Source organism: Nanorana parkeri, unplaced genomic scaffold (assembly GCF_000935625.1).
Source record: "Nanorana parkeri isolate BGI_ZX_2015 unplaced genomic scaffold, ASM93562v1 scaffold749, whole genome shotgun sequence".
Taxonomy (NCBI): Eukaryota; Metazoa; Chordata; class Amphibia; order Anura; family Dicroglossidae; genus Nanorana; species Nanorana parkeri.
Window position 1 is genome coordinate 241,619 of NW_017307017.1, and position 23,441 is coordinate 265,059.

At 41.7% G+C, this 23,441-nt stretch overlaps 1 protein-coding gene across 1 annotated transcript in view; it reads right to left on the reverse strand.

Annotated features, from left to right (window-relative positions):
• CPT1B (carnitine palmitoyltransferase 1B) overlaps positions 1-23,441 on the reverse strand; it is a 45,663-nt gene that overhangs the window by 10,787 nt on the left and 11,435 nt on the right. The window contains exons 3-14 of the mRNA XM_018564414.1: positions 21,726-21,865; positions 18,560-18,731; positions 17,342-17,443; positions 14,214-14,351; positions 12,469-12,546; positions 11,150-11,257; positions 10,155-10,239; positions 9,873-10,068; positions 9,510-9,695; positions 8,801-8,906; positions 3,919-4,035; positions 2,337-2,501 (exon numbers count right to left, since the gene is read on the reverse strand). Of these exons, the coding sequence (XP_018419916.1) occupies positions 2,337-2,501; positions 3,919-4,035; positions 8,801-8,906; positions 9,510-9,695; positions 9,873-10,068; positions 10,155-10,239; positions 11,150-11,257; positions 12,469-12,546; positions 14,214-14,351; positions 17,342-17,443; positions 18,560-18,731; positions 21,726-21,865 (1,593 nt within the window). The remainder of the gene's footprint in view (positions 1-2,336; positions 2,502-3,918; positions 4,036-8,800; positions 8,907-9,509; positions 9,696-9,872; positions 10,069-10,154; positions 10,240-11,149; positions 11,258-12,468; positions 12,547-14,213; positions 14,352-17,341; positions 17,444-18,559; positions 18,732-21,725; positions 21,866-23,441) is intronic.

Below are 23,441 nucleotides of genomic sequence, written 5' to 3' on the forward strand. Positions count from 1 at the left end.
TCTACACCTCCTCCCTTGGTCAGTTAATAACCTCACATGAAAAATTGGGAGAGTTGTCCCTGGATGCAGTGCTGACACTAGGGTGGGGGTGTCTGGGTGTGGGTTGGAATGATGGGTGTGCTGCTTCTTATAGATGCGGACCGGGGTGTCCGTCGTTTGCCAAGAGGATCAAAAAAAAAAGGGGGGGGGTATAGAAGCGCTACTACCATATATTGACTAAATAAAACAGGCCAACTTACCAATGGATGGATGGTGGAGCGTAATCATCGGCGAGGGGACGATGGGTGTAGGTCCATGAATGGTGAGGGTGGTGGGCACTCAGGGGGATGTGTGAGCAAATAGGGGGTATGTGGGTTTAATCACTGCCGTGGTGGCTGAGGGGGGCACAGTGTAAATGATAGCCTGGGTATGTGTGGCAGAAAGGCTGGTTGCCGAGTGGATCGGGGGTGGGGACTGTGACACTTGCTGACAGGCGGCAGGTATGTCAGGGAGAAAGGAGATGGTTTGTGTCCCTCCTGGCCACAAACTCCATCGACAGGTCACCACCTCCACTACCATCTCCTTTCTCCTCGACCCCTCGCCGATGATTACGCTCCACCATCCATCCATTGGTAAGTTGGCCTGTCTTATTTAGTCAATATATGGTAGTAGCGTTTCTGTACCCCCCCCTTTTTTTAATCCTCTTAATAACCTCACATGGCTTCCAATACCATCTCTATGCCGATGACACTCAAATCTATCTCTCTACTCCTTAACTTTCCCCCTCAGTGTCCTTGCGTGTCACTAATCTACTAACTGACATATCCGGCTAGATGTCTCAACACTTCTTAAAACTTAACCTTTCAAAAACTGAGCTCATGATATTTCCTCCTGCCCGTGCACCCTCCCCCAACATTTCCCTTGAGATTGTTAACACAACTATCCATCCCTCCCCCCATGCCAAGGTCCTAGGTATCATCCTTGACTTATCCAAATCCTGCCGCCTTCACCTTCATAACATCTCCAAAATACGCCCCTACCTCACCAATGAAACCACAAAATGACTCATCCACTCCCTTGTTATCTCTCGTCTGGACTATTGCAACTCCCTCCTCATTGGCCTTCCACTACACAGGATATCCCCCCTTCAGTCTATCATGAATGCAGCTGCTAGACTCATTCACCTAACCAACCGCTCAGTGTCTGCATCCCCCCTCTGCCAATCCCTAACCCGGCTTCCTATAGCCCAAAGGATAACATTCAAAATATTAACAACCGCTTACAAAGCCATCCACAACTCTGGCCCCTGCTATATCTCCAACCTTGTCTCAAAGTATTACCCTAACCGTCCCCTCCGCTCTTCACAAGACCTCCTGCTTTCCAGCTCCCTCATCAACTCCTGCCATCCTCGCCTCCAGGACTTCACTAGAGTCTCTCCCATCCTATGGAACTCTCTACCCCAACCTGTCCGTCTATCTCCCACACTGACTGCCTTTAGGCGATCCCTCAAGACTAATCTCTTCAGGGAAGCCTATGCCACCTCAACCTAACCACTGAACAATCACTTTCTCAAACAATCATCCCCACACAGCTACCTCCTCATGTATCACTTGCCCCTCCCTTTTAGATTGTAAGCCCTCACGGGCAGGGCCCTCACCATCTTGTCTTGAATTGTATTGTGATTGTAATGTCTTCCTTATATCGTAAAGCGCTGTGCAAACTATAAATCCTGTATAATAATAATAATAAAAAAGTACAGATGTAGCCCAATGTTTCCTCACATTTCAGTCTACTGTGGAAGGATAAACGAAAAATTGTTTTATTATTGGTTACTACATTTTGCCCATTCTCTTTGACTTACAGAAGAAGCTAACAGTGTTTAAAGCAAAAACAATCATAAAAAAAGAAACAGCTGTCATAGGCTGAACAAAGGGTGAATGATATGTACTATGTCTGTAAATCACCTGAACCATTACAATAAATTTATGGTAACTATAACCTGTACTAGGAAATGTATAATTCTGCTCATCCATACATGCATACATTATCATGGCCTTGCACAAAATACACAAAGATTGATGGCTACATTCAGACATAGGAATTCTTATGTTTCTCAAGTAAGCAAGGTGGGTGATTATGCTATGTGTTTGTACTGTTCACACTCATGAAAACTCTGGAGTATTTATATTTTTTTAGACCCTTTAAAATAACTTATAGCTGGTGGTGGATGGCAATGTACCAGAGGAGCATTCTCTGATATGCATGGAGGGGCAAGGAAGGAAATAACCCGAGGAATAAAGATAATACCTAGACATTTTTCAATGACACAGTGACATAGAATTTTAGAAACTCTTTACCCGGTAGTGAGCCAGCTGTAGTGATATTTGTAGGAAAGCATCAGGGCTGCTCCGACACTTTTTGATCAGTCCTTTCCCAAAATCTGTGAAACGGAGGCAGTTAAAGTCCACATCATCTGCTAGTGTCTTAGCTGTGAAGTAGGAGCGTTCAATTACCTCACGACACTAGAGAAAAGTGAAATTCACAGCTGAAGTTATTTTTGGATGACAAAGACCTTATAAAAGCATAAACTGTTCTTCTTGCTGGAGTGATAGCTGTTTCTGAGGACCTGAAGTACAAGGAGCTTGATATTTCTGCATAATTCATTCTGTGGGTCTGTACTTTCAGAATGTCTTCTGCTGCTTCTTAAACATAACCGCATGAGTTATCAAAGGCACAATTCACAAAGCAGGCAGTTCTAATTTGAGGAAGCAAAGCACTGCCTCTACCAAGGTGGTCTAAAAGGAATACGAAGAGTAGGTTCCACCTTAAGGTATGCAATTACCGAAAGGGGAGGGGCTTTTAAGAAATACTATAAACTCTCTAAATGCATACAAATATGAATTAATTTATTACATAATTAGAAATAAATAAAGTTAAAAAGTAGTTGGTCTATTTTACATGCAGTATAAATGTCACATCAAGTCAACAATTGTTATTAAAATAGGACATAAAGATGACTCATTCAGATAAAACCCGACATGTTTCGCCCCACTGGGCTTCTTCAGGGGAAATTATATATCCTAAATGAGAGAGAACCCATGTGAGGCAAATTAGAGACGGCATTCTTACATAAAACGAACATATATATACACACATTGTGATATCATGGGTATTGGCAAGCTTACATGGAGGAGTCAAAAAGGACCGTCAGTCGACATCACTACATGAGAAATGGAGGGAGCCGAGTGTTTCAGGTAGGTTTTCCCTCTATTCAAATAAAAGTAGTCACGCATGGGAGTCGTGTCAGGAGAGCAAAGCAGCAACAACAATCGAGGGCAACAGAAAGGGAGGTTTGTATTGAACAGGCACAATTAGGCATTCATGAGTTAGTGATTTAATGGAAATGATAAGTGACTAAATTGTGCATAGTGATAAAAGTAGCATATTAATTGTATTTATATAATATTCAAAGTAATGAGTAGTGACAATTAAATTTATCAAGGCTGGTGAGGCATAATAATCAATATATGCGAGATTGTGATGCAATTACCGAAAGGGGAGGGGCTTTTAAGAAATACTATAAACTCTCTAAATGCATACAAATATGAATTAATTTATTACATAATTAGAAATATATAAAGTTAAAAAGTAGTTGGTCTATTTTACATGCAGTATAAATGTCACATCAAGTCAACAATTGTTATTAAAATAGGACATAAAGATGACTCATTCAGATAAAACCCGACATGTTTCGCCCCACTGGGCTTCTTCAGGGGAAATTATATATCCTAAATGGGAGAGAACCCCACCTACCAAGGTGGTGACGGTGCAGTGGTAAATCAGTAATAGAAAAAGATCAGCTGCAGGGAGACCACAGGCAATACTGTTTGCCTTTTCTGAGTACAACTTCCAAAGTTCAGTTCCTTTTTAACCACTCACCTTTGTTGGAATATCCCACTGTAGTCTGTATGGGGGAGGCAATGAGAGGCCATGATCTCCATTGCAATTCCCATTCTCTGCGTAACCCAGTTCAAAGCAATCAGTGGCCAGCATAAACTATGGCAGAAACAGACACAACATAATATGTATGATATGCATGTTGAAACTGAATACAGAGTAAATTACTATATAATGAGTAATATAAAAATATTAAATAATGAAGCAATATATAACAGATCTGAAGGGCCTTCGCTGCTCTGCATTTCTATGTTCTGTTTTTCTCCAAAATATTCTTAAAACGTTGAAAAAAAATTATTAAAAAAAATAAAAAATTGCAGTGAGAAGGTGAAAAAAGAATAGTGAGATCAAATTTGACAAACTGGTTGACAAAACTGAAGCAGATATGGTGTGAAACACTAAAATCAATGTGATAATCTACAGTCATATTAACATGACACACATGTCCAACAAAAATACTGAGGGGTGGGCAACAGGGGTGGGCACCAGCCACTGATAGGACAAATACAATTTAAAGAATTATGATATGACTCTGACAGGCAAGGTATCTGAAGCAACCAACTTCTGAACCAAGGACAGATGGGGATAAACCCTCTACAAGACAGAGGTACTGTCAGCCTGATGTTCCAGAGCAGGACAAAGAAAACGACAGTAAACTCCTGATGAAAGGAGTAATGGAACCCTGTCTGTGAGAACTTGAAAACCAACCAGCAATCCACCAAATAACAGGTGGAAAAGACACAAAACAAAAACAGGAGACCAACAACTGAAAAGGTCAATGGTGGAAAACAATATGCCTGGACCAGATCCTGGAACAATCAAAACTCTACAGGACGTTTTGGCAACATAACAAATAAAAAAAAAACAACCAGCATCATAATAAGAGAGAGACGACTCTTGTTATAAGTGCTTCCATAATGAGGAAAGGGTTAGCTGGTCAGACAATCAACCTTGTAGCAAGATCACAAAGTTATAAAAGAGCCCTTACAACATAACATTCCAGGGGATACAGCTCTGGAGTCATCCTGAAGGGGAAGTAGAGCGAGTGAGTGGAAGCCTTATAAAAAAAAAAATCGGGATAGGCAGAACCAAGGGTACCGCACAACCCAACCCAACCCAATTGTTAAGATAAACAGAAAAAAAAAAATTCTGACAATGGGACAGTGCCTTCTATTGTGAGAAGCTAGCATTCTCACAATGGGATATACAGGTGTTTTTTGTTTATCGATGCTGGCTTTTGTTTTGGGGTAAACACTCCCAAGCCGGTCAACAGTGGTCTGGCCTTTTAACTCAGTGAACCCCAACCCCCGGTCCGTGGACCGGTACCGGTCCGCGGATCAAATGGTACCGGGCCGCACAGTCTCAGTGCGGTCCGGTCATGCAATATATGGCAGTGCACGGTCCCGGTGTTCGAACACCAGGGCCCCGCACTGCCGACGGGCTTCACACGTGAGGGGGCAGGTCCTGTGACTCACCTCCCCTCCCGGCCGCGTCCATAGTAGCAGGAGGCGGGAGGGGAGGTGAGTCACAGGAGACCCCCTGCAGTGCACACATTCCATGCTATCCTGGAAGGGTGAGTCCGAGCGGGGGTGGGGATCTCTTACTTGCCATGCACTGCCACAGAGGGGATATCTCTTTGCAAAGATCTTGCTGTCGCTCTGAGACAGGAGGTAGAAATCTCCCCGATGAGACAAGGAGAGTGAAAAGAAAAAAAAACTGACATGGGTCTTAACAGTTCTTTATTCTATCTGTTGTGTTAAACCTAGTGTCAGGCTGCATCAAATCTGCACCCCCCAATTAACAATCCATTGTCCACTGGGGCTTCCTCGGGGCCTGTAAAGGCAATTTCTTTGGACAGTATTCGGTACACCTATGCCAAAAAGTTAGGGCTAAGTCCAGTCCCCAAAAAGTGAAACCAAACCAGAGAGGGGCAAAGCAGAGGTTTTGTTGGCTCCCCAATGTCAGAGCAGACATCCTGTGATCTCTACTGGGCTTTAATACATTTAAAATGGAGTACCGGTTCACTTTAAGCTCAGAAGCCGGCCATTATCACAGCGTCTCTCTCTCGCTCTCTCACTCATTCGCCTAAAGGAATTAATGACTAATAAGCTTCTGGACCGCAGTCTGAAATGAGCGAATAATAGCAGCGCGTTTGTATTAATCACACATCTGAGAAGGGAAGATGAGAAGAGCCCACACAGTAAAATTATGATGACTTTTTTTGTTATCTTTATTGATTCAGAGTCTCTCCAGCCATTTATCGCTGCCTCACTTAATTGTCCTTTAATATGGACGCTTCATATATTTTGACATGTGGATTATAATGGGGAATACTACACCACTGTCATGTTCCCTATTATAATCTATTTCTCTGTTGTGTACTGCTATTTAATGTAATTAGACATGTGGATTATAATGGGGAATATTACACTGTAATGTTCCCTATTATAATCTATTTCTCTGATTAAATGATTACAGACAGTCCTCTGTTCTATCACAGTTTGAGACTACGTTAGAATGTGTGACCAGTGACGTGGTCACACATTTTAACGTAATCTCGCCCAGTTTTTCGGTGGTGGAATAGGTGAAGAATTCCAACGCTTTCATTTTTTGGTGTAACTGTATTTTATTTTGAAGGCATGTTTAGATACAATTAAATTAAAATTATAAAATCAAAACAATCAAAAATATGAACAATCAACGTCCCCCCCTCAGCGGGCCACGGTAAAATTATCAATTGTTGACCGGTCCGCGGCGATAAAAAGGTTGGGGAGCACTGTTTTAACTGACTTTGGATGGCATTAAATGATGCTCTGCTGCCATCTACAGTTTGAAAAAGAGATATACCGGCAATAGAAATCTGATGTCACAGATAAGGGCAACACCCACAGATGGGCTTCCAACTTTTCTGAATAAATGCCAGCAGCCCAAGTTGAATAGGGGGGACTTTATGATGGAACTTTGACCAAGGGGGACGTCAATGGAACAAAGGACAACTAAAGGCCTCACTTTGAGAGAGACTGCAACCAGAAGCTATTTTTCCGAGAACACTTAATCGCCAGAAGTCCTGTTCAATGCAGAATTTGTAGACCATCATCATCTAATCTAAGTGTCTTTAGTGTATCCTCTTATAGAAACCATTGCACATGCTATAGAAGGATAGTGGGTGCATGTGTATGTATGATTGTAGCAGCCTGTATGTTTATGTATTGTTTTACCTTGAACCAGTTTACGTACGTAGCAAATTTGTATAGTAAAGTACGTTAAATATTACTGGGGTCAGTTTCCTTGGTCTTACTACAGGAATTAGACACACAAATAGCTGTTAAAAGGTAACCTAGAAACGCAGTCTCCTGTGTGTTCTGCACAGGGGATGTCAGTGGAAAGCACTAGGATGTATGCAAAGTCCACTGCTTAGAGCAGGTATTTCCGGGAAATGCTAAATGGACAGAACCATATCAGCAAAAGCACCAGCCAGAGCTGATTCATTGTCGAGCTTGTAGGTCAGGAGAGCCCACTGATCGCTGAGTGTTTGTACTCACTCTCCTCTCTGACACGCTGTCACAGCGCAGCCTATCTCCGCCCACACACCGCTCTGCCGGACTGTGATAGGAGGCTGAGCTGTGTGAGAGGAGACGCCGGCCGCTCACTGCGCTCTCCTCCAGCAGCGCTCGGCCGGCTGTCACTTTCTCTCCTCCCCAATGGGACACAGAGCAGCGCCCAGCGGGGAGGAAAGAAACCTGGGATGCGCCGATCGGCAGGAAAATTGCACTTTCGGCATTATGCCAAAAGTACCATTTTCGGCCGATATGTTTCGGCGGCCGATATATCCGTGCATTCCTAAGTATAACCATACTGTAATAGAATTCCTGTGTTCATTAATGGACAAATCAGGAAAAAAGTTTTAACACCAATTTTACTGAAATACAATACCCTACAGCAGGGCTCAAAATGTCAAGTCCTGAGCTACTAGCCAGGCCTTAAGAGTTACAAGCCACCAGTTGCCCCACCTAACCCTTACCCTGCCCCGGCCTTAACTCCGCCCCTAAACACACCCTCTTAAATAATCTTATGATAATTCTTGTCTTATGATAGTTGCCGCTTGTAAAAGGCAGATTAGGGATTCCTGCTGCAGAAAAACGCACCTTCCTGACACAGGAATCTCTAAATCACACCTGAAATATACTGTAGGTGTGAATATACACATACACTAAAGGTGTCCATACACCTTTAGTGCGATAATCGGCAGGTGTATGGGCAGCGTGCGACCGCTTCTACTGTAAGGTCGTACGACTTTCGTCTTCCTAGCATGCTGGAAAACCTGCCGAAAATCGTACGATTTTTTGTGTGGCGTGGTCGGAAGACGAATGCCGCACGGGCCGTTGTGCGCAAACGCACACTGCCCGCTCAGCACTGCAATCATCGGAAGCCCTCAGCGGGGAGGGCTTGCGATGATTGCAAGTACGATCTGCCTGCCCAAGATGGGTAGATCGTACGAGATTTTAATGACCTTACAACCATCGTATAACGAAAGTCGTGCGATGGTTGTAAGGTGTATGGGCAACTTAAAACACAATAATACATTTATTTTTGGCCGGAGCTCAGAACTGTCAGATGCACACAGAAGCAGATCGTGGAGCTGCTCTCGCAAGTCAGGTACGCGGGTCTGCGACCGTGTGCCTGACATGTGAGCAGGCTGCGGGAAACATAGTACTGGCTCGCGGGCCGGAGTTGGCCTGCGGACCGGTACTTGGAGACCCTGCCCTACAGCAACCAGTCAAATATTAATGTACATCATAAAAAGTAAAAAATACAAAGTGTTTATATAGACCTGAGTACATCACCAATTATAGTATATTAATACCTCCCACAGGTGTCCAACGACTGGAGCGTCTGCCCAGGAATGCTCAGCATTAAGGCCCAACTTTCCATTACTGAACACAACCAGACTAAAGGATTTATCAAACCACCTGCAACAAAGTAGAGGGAAAAGTAACTGAGAAGTGGAAACCAGCATCAAGCACACAAATTTAGCTTAGAGTCAGTGACTTATCTCATGGTCACATGCATATACAGTATGTGCACATAGGCACATCACATTTAGCACAGTATATGTAATTACAACTTTTGTGTAAATTATCCAGCTGTCCTGCTTAGTTATCCATAGAAATAAAATGGCTTACATAATTAGATAACATAGATCCATAAAATATTTTACTCTAAAAGCACTCAAGGTAATGGCTTTCAAAAGACTACTAGTTCAGTTATTAAGGAAGTATCAGCATTACTAAAAGCTATGCAGCACCTATTAATGATAATTTTTCTATATCAGTAGACTAAAATGTAAGCATTAACAAAAGAAAAGCATAGAATGTAAAAATAAGTTTAGTAATATGTTGTAGTGTACATACTATGAATAGATAATACTAATAAATATTGTTGAAAGATACAGTATGTAAGGCAATGGTTGGGCAGCAATAGAATAATAAAGGATTAGGCATGTGCTAATGAGTTTATAACTACAAATAAACCAGAAATGATATGCCATATATGTGATATTCTATCTAAGTTACCTGTTGTAGCAATTTCCATGAAGCAAAGATTTAGAATATACACTGAGAGAGTTCTTATCCTCCTCTTGATACCCTAAGGCTTCAGGGTCCAGACAAACAAAGAAGACTCCCTTTTCAATGCAGCTCAGTGAAACCCGATTTACACCGTGACTGAAGAACTCTGAGCGAGCCTGAGCCCAAGAGACTCTGTTAAGTCATTTGAAAGTAAAAAGGGAAAAGGGCCAAAAAGTGGTAAGTGTATAAAGAAATGAGAAAGAAAGTAGGAGACAAACAGAAAGGGAGACATTATTTTTATAATATATTTCCATGTTCTGTCCATGTCTATGGATCTTCCTAGTCTACTCCCCTTTCCCCTGTTCTTACCGATCCCCAGCTGTGAGTGCCGCCAGTTTCTCCTCGCCTGGTTGTGGTGGGCTTGGGTCATCAAGAATGCGTTGAATTTGTGTTTGCAACTGACGTGGGCTAAGCAGGGTTCTGTCATCATATAGGCACAGCCTGTAGAAGCGGCCCTTGTGGTACACACATACATGTCGACTCTCTACCAGATGCTGGAGGACATCTGCACAAAAAATATACATTGGGTGGTATGTATGCTTATCAATAGGACATATGTATTTCATTGGTACTGTCTAATAACACACCCACCTGTCTCCACTCCTGGAATTCGTGTAGTATTAAACATCCTCTCCATCTGATAGGAGCACATGGGGACAATGCCAAGAGCCATGACCTGGTCACAAAGGAAACTTCACTATATCAGTTTCACCATATAGTTATTGGCAGAATATCAAGAACATTTCCACTATCTTAAACATTAGCATGGTAGTTTGTTCTTTAATGCTTCTTTCTATATCCTTCATCTGGGTTACTCTATCTTCCATAACTCTACTATCTACTGAACATAGCTAGGTTCTATGTATAATGAATATAATCTACACCCCCTTGTAAGGACCATGCCTCAGTACCAATACTGTACAAGCTACAAATCTTGCTTTCTATTTTCTATGGAAACGTTTAGCTGGCTACAAAGCTTCTGCTTTGTGGTTACAATACACATCTAATGTGGAATGATCGCAATAATGAGATGATTGTTTTGTTAAATGCTTCAACTTCTGATAAAGGTCAAACACTATGCATGGCAGCAACAAAACTGCTGATAGTGCAACTAAAAAACATAACTAATAGCTGCAGTTTTTTATTTGTAGCAAAAACACTGACAAAAGATATTGCAGCTGCTGCTACATATTTCCACAAAATTGCTTGTGTGACATGGCTTAACATTACAGTCCATGTACCCATTGCACTCCTGACCGCACGTCCAACAAAGTATCCTGGATGCTCAGTAGTCGACGGATGGCCACCGTCAAAGTAATGCAGAAAAGAAATGGACACCGGCACTCCAATAGTAAATCGATTACGTCTATTTATTGACGTACATCAAAAGCAAAATAGCACACTTACTGTGTTATTTTGCTTTTGATGTACGTCAATAAATAGACGTAATTGATTTACTATTGGAGTGTCGGTGTCTATTTCTTTTCTATGGCTTAACATTATACACCTGACAGCAAATATCTAATATATTATAAGGTACATTATTACACTTTACATATTGTACTGCTAACTAGTGCATCACTCACTGGAGGGATCAGACCCCTTTCAAGCTTTCTTCGATATAGTAGCATTGCATGTATGGCATTTCCTGCCCTTGCTGCTTGGTTAGTGGTTGGACACACGGTTAGAAAATCCTACAATGAAAATATAATCATGTCAGAAGTTCAGATGATGATGTAAAAACACTGTACTGCTACAATGAAATACAAATACAATGAAAAACAAAATAATGATGGTCTAGTTCTCATATACAATGAAAAACAAAATAATGATGGTCTAGTTCTCATATACACATACATTAAACTATACAGCCAAATCTTTTTTTTTTTTTGTGTGTGTGAAGAGCAGGGAAGGATAAAATACCCTGTGCTGCAGCACTCTGGAGAGTCAGACCACGGCTTTCTCATATAAAGCAGCAGCCCAGCTCCTCTGCAGTCCAAAATTCCCCTCCGAACAGTGCAGCAATCAATAATGATAGTGCTGTTGATTGGGACAGTTTCTGGGGTGGGGAAACATGTAATTCCCCGGGCCACTGCTTTTGTGTAAGAGAGCTGCGGTCCAACTCTCCAGGGTGCTGCAGCACAGGGTATTTTAGCCCTTGCAGAAGCACTTAGCAGTGCTAGCTACATTCATGCACATTAAAAAACTTATTTACATTAAGCTTTTACATTAAGCTCCTGTCCAAAAATTTTAAAATTCTCGGGTGGCCGCAAAGCATCTTGGGGCGGGCGCATGCGCAGTTCACATTTTCGGCCGGGACGCGAGGAAAGACACAAGGTAAGTCTATGGACGCGTGCACCCGCATGCAGACACCGTGGGACAGGAAGAGGACTCAGCGATGGATCGGAGACCCGCCACATCGCTGGAGGGACAGATGAAAAGGACAGGAAAGAAGATCGGATTAAGAAACATGATTTAAGGTAATTGCTTTATTAATATTGGGGGGAGGGAAAAAGATTTTTGACTTTAATGTCACTTTAAGGCATGAATGCCTTTTCCAAGCCATAACTAGAAAAATGTCTTCACATAGAAATAAAACACCTGATAAAATAAAGTCATTTGAAAAGGATTAAAGGAGAACTATGGGGATAATGATTTTCCCCATAGTTCTCCCCAAGGTCACGGGAGGGCACAAACTAGCGTCCTCCCATGACCAAAATCTCAGTATACCGCGAGCTACATCTCGCGGTATACTGAGACCGCCGCAGCCGGGACGGATCCCGACATTACTGTTGAGATCCACCCAGCTGCGTGATTGACAGCTGGCTCTGCCTGTCTAGAGGCAGAGCCAGCTGTACTCACCCCTGCAGGGGTGAGAGTGAAACAATTAAAATGTTGTGCTCACCATAGCATAATAGTTGCTGTTCACCATAATTGGTCCTCGGCCTCGCAAGTATATATACTCTTCCCACCAGTCACTGACCTGAAAATAGTAATGAAAAATAAATAAAGGACAAATGTTTTCAACATTTCCTATAATATATAGAAACAGACAAATGTGTTGGTACCCTTCCATGAAAAAAGAAGAACCCACTATGTCTCTGAAATAACTTGAAACTAGCCAAAGTAATTTCCATTCGTCATTATATATTCCATATTTAATAAAAATCAAACTTTGCTTTCAGTTTTTGATTCAACAGAATATTTTAAATAATAAAACAAATAAAAAAGGCATGGACAAAAAAAAAATGGGTCCCATTACCTAATATGCTGTTGCACAACCTTTAAAGGCTAACACTGCAAACAAGCAATTTCACTAGGTCTCTATGAGACTTCTGCACCTGCAGCATGTAGTTTGGCCCACTTTTCTCAAGCAAACTGTTCCATCTAAGGCAGGTTTGAAGGGTGCCTTTTGCAGACAGCATGATTCAGCTCTTTCCATAGCTGTTTAATAAAGTTTAGATCAGGGCTCTAGATAAGAAGGCCACATCGGAATAGTCCAAAGTTTTGTTTTTAAGCATTGGGTCCTTTTAGCTGTGTGTTTTGGGCTATCAACCTATTGGTGGACTCATGATCTGCAACTGAGACAGAGGTTCCTGATACTGGGCATGCCATTTTACTCCAGAGTTTCTTGATAGTCTTGTACCCCATGCCAGACACACAAAAACGCCCCAAATGATAACCAAGCTTCCTCCATGTTTCACAGTAGGTACAGTGGTTTTTGTTTTAACACGTTTTTTATGCTTTGAACATAGAGCTGATGTGGCTTGACAAATGCTCCAGTTTTGTCTCATCTGTTTAAAGGACATTCCAAAAGCATTGTTGCTTTTCAAAATGCATTTTAGAAAATTTCAATCTGGCTTTTTAATGTTTTTTTTTTTTTCTAACAGTGGAGTTTTCTTTTAAATCCAGAGCGACAGATGCTGCATTCCAAAGGTTACAGAGCATCACCAGCACACAAGATGCAGCTTCAATTCTTCTTTTTGTGTTTATTGAAACGTCACGTTGTGTCATAAATGCTAACGTTTCCTGACCACGCAGGGACCCTTCATCAGAGCGACAGTGACTTTTTTGACACATAATGCACCTGTAAGTGTTTTATAAATGATGGCATGTGGCCAAACAGTATGTTCAATAAATGAAAAAAATATTTTATGATACATTTTTAACCAATGTGTCCATGAAGGTTCTCATTCATCCAGGTCATGGTATATCTGTAAAAAATAAGTCAAGGCAACTGGACTTGCTGTATTGTTCTTGAAGACGTTTCACTGATCATCCAACTAGCTTTCTCAACTCATTCTGAATTGAGAATGCCGGTTGGATGACCAGTGAAACGTCTTCAACAAAAATACAGCAAGTCCAGTTGCCTTGGCTTATTTTTTACAGATATTTTTAACCAATGGTTAAAAATGGTTAAAAATAAACGTAATTTAAAAAAATACAGGTAGAAATACAAAAAAAGTAGCAATATTCTAAATACAAATGCAAAAAGCATGACAGTGGGGCATCTTTATATAACAAGTAAAAATAGTATTACACAGGCTTAGCACTTAACCATTTTTTTTTTCTTAAGAAAGATTTACTGTACACACAGTATAAACTATATTGAAGCCATTTTGTATGATCTAAAATATATAGGCCACCTACATAATTTGATGCCCACCAAGACTTGAGATGCAGGTATTTCTGTAACTTTCGGCCAAGGTCTTTCTGGAAGTCATGAGCCAAGCTTTTCATTTGACTGAACTTTTCCTCATCCATCAATTGTTGGACGGACTGTAAGTACTGCAAAAGCACAAGTCAGTAATTAGTAGCAAGGTCATAGAAAGGTACAGAACTAAACAAAATAGGAAATAGTGAAATATCAAATTAAACAGCATGCACATAATTGTTAATTGAAATCCAATGAGCATGAAAGAAAGGGAGGAAAAAATATCAAACTACACAGAGGCACCACTGGCATATTACACGAAAAATGGTTAGAAACCTGATTTGACAATTTGTTAATAAAACAAATCCTTTGTACTAATTAGGTCCCTGGATTTTGTTTTTTTTTAATTACTAAAAGTTTAAGTTACACATATATATGTATATATATATATATATATATATATATATATATAAAAGTGAATGTGACATTTGCCAATTGTTCACTGCAGATGAATAAATCAGTCATTTAAAACTCAAGCACCAATTAGATTCACCTGCATTGAATATTTGCCTATTACCACATTCACTGCTTTATAAATATACACCTAGGTTTTGCTGTAACAAACTATGTTTTATGAAAGTAATCTTACAACAACCTCACAGTTTTTAACCAACTCTGTGCTAATAGTTCTTGATGTATCCAAGACCTCATGGCATAAAACTTTCTTGTCCATCAGCGTATGGGTTTAAATCACCACACCAGAAAAACCTAAATATGGTATCTCCACTGCTCTAATAGAAAGGATAAAACTATGCCCCCAGAATGCAGACACTAACTGGGTTATTCACAAAAGGGTGAAGAGTTTGGAGAAGGCATCAGAATAGCCGATCGCTATTAGCTGGAAATAGCTGATCTGGAAAAATTCTCCAATTCAGCTCACTTTCCAGTTCAGCTATGTTGTCCTAGATTGTTCCCTTCTCCTGCCTTCTCCAAACTCTTCACCCTTTTGTGAATAACCCAGTCAGTGTCTGCACTCTGGGGGCATAGTTTTATCCTTTCTATTGGAGCAGTGGAGATATTTAAGTTTTCTGGTGTGGTGATTTAAACCCGTACTATGATGAACAAGAAAGTTTTATGCCATGAGGTCTTAGAACTTGTGAAAAACCCTGTAAGTTACTTACATCCACTATTCTACCGAACATAAGCAAAATTGCAGTGCACCTGCCTACCTTAGAGCTGGCTGCAGAGGGTTCTCCCAGATCATTGGGTGCAGCAACATTCGCAGAGTCTGCTGGCATGGTCGCCGACCAATGCGAAGCTCCACGCTCTACGCCCCCGCTCCGATTGCTCCCACCTCGTTTGGTGCCACAAGGTGCTCCGCTGGGTAGCTGGCCCTCTCCCCAGCTACCCGGTCAGTGCCATGGCCGAGCAGGACACATCCCTCTTATGGCCGGACCGGAAATGCGTCATTTGACGCCATCCCCTGCCTCCACCCGCAGTACCGCCCCCGGCCTGTGACCTCCGACAGCGCTCCACGTCTGACGTCACTGCTGTGCGCCTCCGCCCCACGAGTCTCTGCTCGAGGCGGCCGAGAGAGAAAATAGGCAAGACAGCTGCCGAGTCAACCCCCTGCCACGGCACGAGGCTTCCCTGCCGCCACCACACAACTGTGAATAACGAACAGAAATGCGGAAAAAGACCTCAACAGCCCGGTGGCTCCTGCGGGTACACACCTCAGACCGCCAGAGTCCCCCAGGAAGGCAGCTATAACCCCCGCTAGCTGGGAAAAAACTCCACTGGAGTCGTCACAAAGGGAGGATGGTTGCCCTCTTGAAAGAGAGAAACCTCAGGGCCATTCACCCCTAAGGGTAGGACAGGATGGGGACTGCCCTAGGGATCTTGCCCCGGTATCTCCAAGACCACTGGCCGCAAAGGGAGGAGATACCAGAGCAGCAGGCCCCCTGCCACGTGCACGCAGGCCTCAGAAACAAATAAAAAAACATCCATTTCTGCAGTGCTCCCATGCTCCTGTTAGGCCGAGGAAACACAAAAAACTGAGGTATGCTGGGGGCAAGTGCCCTTTTATTTGGTGTATGTGATGTGTTTCCTGTTTTAGGTGGGAGGAGACTATCTCTCAGATGCTGTCCTGGAAGATTACTTGGGAAATTTTACTTTTGGGTTTCGCTACTTCCATTGGGGAATCACTAGCAATATATCCTTATTCAAAATATAATGCAAACCATATACCAGCTTCTATAAATAAAACCAACATTTTATTTATAAAACCATTTTAACAGAACGTCCACACATAATACCATGCTTAACAACCCCCTTTCTTTGTCTTTTGGTAAACAGTAACAAGAACAAATGGACAAGCGCACTGACCAGGGAATACAAATTAGTTGGAGAAAGGTATAGGGGCAGAGGATACAGTGTGCAAGCTCTATGAGAAACAGAGAGAGGAGCCCTGTGGTAAACAATTAAAAAACTGTGTATTGAGAGAGCTACTACTGTACAAAGCAATTGAAAAAACTCACATTTGGGATGTCATCAGAGGGAGGAGTTCCAGTGGAGCCCCTGGAAGAGTACAGACAGGCAGAGCCCGGTGACCTGGTAGATTAGATGCCTGTAAGGACGATGGCTGCGGTGGAGGGACAGCTGTCTTCTGCAAGGGCTCAGCTGGCCAGGCTGAGTCGTTGCGGCCGAGAACACTATGTGTCCGAAGTGCTGTCTGCAATCAGCTATGTGTCTCGGGAGGCAAAGCAGCGATGTGGAAAGGAACGAACGCCGACAGGTGTAGTGAGATGGTGATGGGGCAGTAGAAAGCGATGTGTGCGGGGTTGGTAGCTACGCGTTTCGAGGCGGGCCTCTTTGTCAAGCTCAGTACAAACGGGGAGAACACGGGAGAGTTTTTCAATTGCTTTTGGTAAACAGTGTCACTTTGAACATATACTTTATGGTCCACCAGACCCTTTATTCCAGTACACTATTAATGTAGGTGGCCACCTTAAATTTTCTTTATGTTTGGTACAAACAGGGCTCTACAGTACATAGCGCTAAGTCCTCATTATGTTGATGGCACCATAAACACCTTTTTTTGTAACAACATTCATGGTTTTCTTACCCTCTCTATTGTGTCCTCTAGACTTGGCACTGGTAACCTTGGAAGAGACATCTGGAAACTATATAGCATGGGTTGCCGTCTGGCCATGACCTTCATACAGCCCTGTAACAGTCACAAAGTCATTTTAAAAATGAAATCATATTATTGGGAAAGTAAAAAGTGGTAAACAGTTTCATGGATGGAAGAAAAGGGAGTCAGTTAGCTGAATGAACATTTTGTTTTAAAGGATATATTACAATAATGGTGATAGGCAAACTATGTCATGATATATATATTTTAACAACATTTTCAGGTAGAGGGGAGATAAAATTAAAATCTTTCTTTAAAGGAATGGAAAATGTATGCCTGAATAATACAACAATGTGGGCTACAGGTGGGTTGAAGTTATTTAAAGTGTTAATTGATGACCAGTTCTTTAAACAATCATAGAGCACCATATAGAAACTACAGGGATGATTTACGGAATGTAAATAGGCTGTTCACTGTGCAGAGGAAATTTCCTGTAGCCTAGTAAATTAGGTGAAGATTCACTTTGCAAAGAATATCCAATCACATGAAAATTTAATTAAAAAAACAATATTTCTTGCTTGCACATGATTAGATGATGGAAGTCAGCAGAGCTTTACCTCATCCACTAAGCTAAGGGAAAATTCCCTTGAAAAGTGAACAGCCCTTTTGCCTTTAGTAAATCAATCCCATTATGTGTTTCTACAAGCTCCAATTATTTTTTTTACACACGCTTTATCAAATAATCCACTCCAGATATCTTTACAAAGAAGATGAGGAGCATTCAGTGCCTACAAGATGGTGATATAACACTAAGATGTTAGAATTGTTATTCTGCGATAGCCATTACTGGTGGATCTAATTAACATTGCTTGCTCCTAACAATTATTGGGTGGGCCTTATGGGGTAAGAACCTGGCACGTGACGATATGGGTCGGAGCTAAGCTGTAGTGTGACTCTTAGTGTACAGGAGAGATGAGACCAGTTATAACCACCATTAGGGCGCTATGGCTGCACCGTGATTGCAACAAAGATGTTTTATATTTGTGTAAATGATGATGTGGCCTCATATATTCGTTATGTTTGTTCTGTTTGTTTCTTTTGTTCCTTTTCTCATGAAAACATGGAAAATTGGTGGAATGCATAAATAAAGAATTTACAAAAAAAAGATGTTAGATTTGGCAAATCCTAGGAGTGAAATACAGGACTTACTCCCCAAAGTTTTGTTTTCAAACTTCTTTTTCCATGCGGCTCAAACATCCAGCCATGGTATGAAAGAAGCATGCGCAGAACCTGACGATACAGAAGGATTCCAGAGACCCAAACTCCAGAAGAGAAGATAACAGCACTCGCTACAGTGCGAGATACAGGCGTGAGGACAGACCTAGAACCAGAAAATTAAAGAAACAGACAAATTTAAGGTAAATAATGCACAAAAGAGTCACCAGAGTGAGATGCAGAATTATAATAAAGACATTCATGCAAGTGACCCTAAGCTCAGAAGTTAAATCTTAAAAATGCATTCAAGAACCCCAACATATAACAAAAATGTATCTTATTTGTGTATCACTCAGCTGTAGATCCTCAAATCATCTCTGAATTGGTGCTGACACTGTCCTTCCTTCTGGAGGGTGGCTCCTTTTTTTCCCCATGGTCCCTGTATGTGTTGCAAAGTAGCCACTGCTACAAGCCCGCCTTTGTGATAGACTACAATCTCATGTTTACTCATTTGTATTGAGATTGTGGTCTATCATGGAAGTGAGCTTGGAGCGGTGGCTACTTTACAACATACGCAGAGAACATAGGGAACAAAAGTAGTCACCCTCCAAAAGGAAGGACAGTGTTAGCACAAATTCAGAGATAATTTGAGGACCTACTTGAATGCATTTTAAAAATGTAACTCCTGAGTTAAGTGTCACTTTAAAGGAGAACTATGGGGTCAGTGTTTTTCCCCATAGTTCTCCTTAGGGTAACGGGAGGACACAAACTAGCGTCCTCCCGTCACCCTAGGCTCAGTATACCGAAGCCATCTGCATGCTGACCCTCAAACAAAACAACAAACAAAAGGTGATTTTGTTTAAGAGTCAGGCAAAGATAGTGATGTTTCAGGTTCTGATGAAAGAGGTTTGTCCTCAGAAATGCGTCAACTGAAGGAGGGTCAGCGTGTAGATGGCTTTGGCTTAGTACCAGCACTTCCTTTCCCTCACCCCATTTTCGTGTATTCATCTTGATGGTCTCTTAAGAATATATCGCTTTTTGCTCGTTTATACAAGCTGGTTTATAAGTACCTTTTCAACTGTGTGTTTTACACTTTGGAGGCGCTCCTTTTGCTTTTTCCTCATCAGATTTTTGGTTTCCCTTGACTGTGAGGAGCTGCCCCCCTGTATATACTTTTGGAAGACCATTTTCAGGAGCAGTTACTGTGTTTTGGCGCCTGTGATTTTCACACAGCTTTATAATGAACTGCTATGCAAAGGCAACATCATTAAGTGCTAAGTGTAAACATTTTATTTAAGTGAGCAGCCTGAAAAGTGTTTCTTGATGACAGCGTCACATATAACACATATACACAACTCATCTCCCACTGCTGACCAATTCGCTCATTCTTTGAAAAATCCAGATTCACAATAACTACACTTGTTAGCTGATATTTCCACTTTAGAACCATGTCTACTGTGTCCTGCAAACCTGTAAGGTTAACACATGAGTCATGTTTCCAGATATTACAGAAATGCCAATGCATATGCATCCTTCTGCTAGAAAAAAAGCCAGCCAGCTTATGCTTTGGTCAAATAGCAAGCTCTTATAGCGCAATGTACAGTAAATCACTCCAAATAAGTAACATCCATGACTGTATAGGTAGGTTCTACAAATAACTTTTTTTTTTTTGGTGGACCCTCTGTTAGATGACTGGAAAACACTCAAACTTTTACATTTTCTGAATTCAAGAATACCTAAAGAATGGTCCCCGACCCCACTAACTTGGTTCGATAAACTGTGTATCCAAAAAGATCCAGTGCGCCATTCTTTATCTATGATTTATAAATCCCTGACCTAACGAGAGGAGGGATTTATCCCACAGTTTCTAATGAAATGGAAACAAGACTTAAATATTTCTCTTACATCGAAACAAAAAAGTGATGCATTATATTTTACCCATTATGCTTCTATTTCTAGCAAGATACAAGAAAATAACTATAACTATTTTATTTAGCTGATATAGGGTACCCTCAAAATTACATAAAATGTTGCTGAAACTTTTCAGAAATGTTGGAGATGTGGAGAGGAAAAAGGGGACATGGTACATACACTGAGTGGCCAGATTATTATGACCACCTGACGTTTGTAGGCAAATTAGCTATAATTTCGGGCTGAAGTTGCTAGAGGGCCAGACCATTATAAATAGGGAAGCATGTTGTTTACCACGACAGTAGAAGTGATTTTTTTCCTGAAGATATGGGTAAACAACGCGATTTAACAGCCTTTGAACATAAGATGATTGTTGGCGCTCAGAGCCATGGAGCGAGTATCAGCAAAACAGCAGAATTCGTTAAATGTTCAAGAGCAGCTGTTGTTAAAGTGTTTAAAGACTGGACTGTCAGACAAAAATCTGGGTCTGAACGTGCGAATTGTGGCCATCATCGACTAGTCAATGTTAGGGCAGAACGGAGAGTGGCAAGACTGGTACAAGACAACAGAAGGGCAACAGTGCAGTGTCAGATTCCTCGCATCACCTTTCAACATCTCGTGGAGTCACGAGGCGGCCCAACGAAGTCATCTCGTGGAGTCATCTCGTGGCCTGGTCATAATAATCTGGCCACTCAGTGTATATTCTGGTCCTGCTCGAAACGTCGTCATTTCTGGACAGAAATATGGAATCTTATGCGAAAACTTACAGGGAATAATATTCAAGAAAATCCAGTGGCCTGTCTCCTACACGTTTCAAATCTTTCCAGAAAAAGATATAAGAGATCACTTACTCTTCATTTACTTAATGCGGCTAAGTTATACATGCCAACCCTCTGGAAACAGCCTACTACCCCACTAAGATAGCAGAAATAAAACGCATGGAAAACCTATTCCCTTCCCTTTACTGGGAGTAGCATGACACAAAATATCAAGATTAGGAACTTGCATGACAAAGGGAACACTACCCCAAAAATGCTGTGTGTTGTTACGCTGTAATCAAATAAAAAAAGGGAAGACCTTAGTTCTATCTTCTTTTGTGGATTAAGAACCAACCACATTCCACTATTAGAGCTCTTGTGAATTTGCTTATAAAGGAAGTACTTGTTTTTGGGTATCATGATAATTTTGACAATTTATTTCAGTCACATTCACAATAAAGAGCAAACAGTATAATTCTACTATTACTCACTGTCCAGGTAAAAGGCTGCTGATCTTCGTTATGAGTCCAAATGACACATCCACCTTTCCATAAAGGGAGCTAAGAGTTACAGCTACCACAGCAAACCATGTAGAAGGGCTGGCAGGGTACACTCCACTCAGCACTGAACTCTAAAAGGGAAATAAAGACAGAAGAGACAAACAGCTGTAGGATTTAGGGGGTTATTCACTAAGGTGCCGAAGTATTTAGCCGAAGGTTCGGCTAATCCTGCGGCTCGCTTTGGCTGCAGAAAGCATTTGGTTCAGCCAAACCAAATGGCTGCAGTACGTGCTATCCTCCAAAGCCAAAGTAAACACCCAAACGCAGTCGAGCTGAACGAACATGCTTCGGCTCAACAAAGCCAAACAAAGAGCCAAAGCAGGCACAATGGTCCGCTGAATCCCTGAAAGCTGTTAGATAGATAGAGTATCTGAGAAGTGGGATTGCACAATTTTCTCACGATACCCATAAACTGTGATATCAAAAAGAAAAAGCAAAAACAGTACTAGTGTTTATTATTTTCCTTCCTTTCCATCTGACCACCTTGACCTCACATTCCCCACCTTTATCCTATCCTATATATCCACCTTCCAACCATATAGGCAATTCCCCTCTAAAGTCATACCAGACCCTTTAGGTCTGGAAGGAATTTTAAGGACGACCCCAAAACCAAAAAAACTTATTCCAGACCCTTAATCTGAGCAGCGGCCTGGCAGAGCAGAAAAGAGGGGGGCAGGGAGATGAGTGTGCCCCCCCTCCTGCATAATACCAGGGCACATGCCCTCAACATGGGAAAGGTGCTTTGCCAAGGGGAAACCCCTTGGCAAAGCACCCTATCCCCATAAGAGCCTTTTCCCCCATAACCCTGGGCTGAGCAAGTCCAGTGATGTCACGACTAGCTCCGCTCATTTGTTTACATGCCATTTGAGGACAGAGAGCTGGCATGGAATGAAAACAAATGGGCGGAACAAGTCCCGTGACGCCACAACTCGTTCCGCCCATTGGTTCACATTCAGGCCAGAGATGTCATTAGGTGGGGGGAGTTTGACGGCATCGAAAGGTGCATCAATTGACTTTTTTTTTCTGCTAAATAAAGGAATTGTCAAAAACTGGCTTGTGTAAATTAAAGTTTTGAAGCAAAAGGGCAAAAGGGTCAAAAGGGTCAGAAATTTGTACAGATTTTCTTTATTATATGGTTGCCAGATTACAAAAAAGAAAAAAGTCAGGGGACCACACCCACTTTGACTACACCACTAAACCCCACTCCCATTTTAGCAGGACCCACAAAATGACACCCCATTTTTAGCCCTGAAACAACTATTCACAGACTTTTGGAACAAAAGACAGACATTAAGGTATAGGGGAAAGGGCTAGGCTGGAGGAGGTGCAGCCAATAAATGCAAGAGGAGGGAAAGTGATCAAACCAGGTCCCCTCCTGAGGAATTTTATATCCAGTTCATCTGCTCAGTCTGATCAGCGCAGAAACAAGAACTGGACTGGAGCTGGAATGAAACCCAGATACCCAGCCAAGGACAGCTCTGGAGGCAGACCCCTCAAAATGGAAACTGTCCCCAGGAAACAGGGTAGAACAGTAAACTTACTTTATTATAGTGAAGACTAAATATTATAAATGTTTTCTTTTGGTCTAAAAAATATGAAATATTGCATATTAATGTTTTGTATAGGTTTCTTTTCACATGTTTCCAC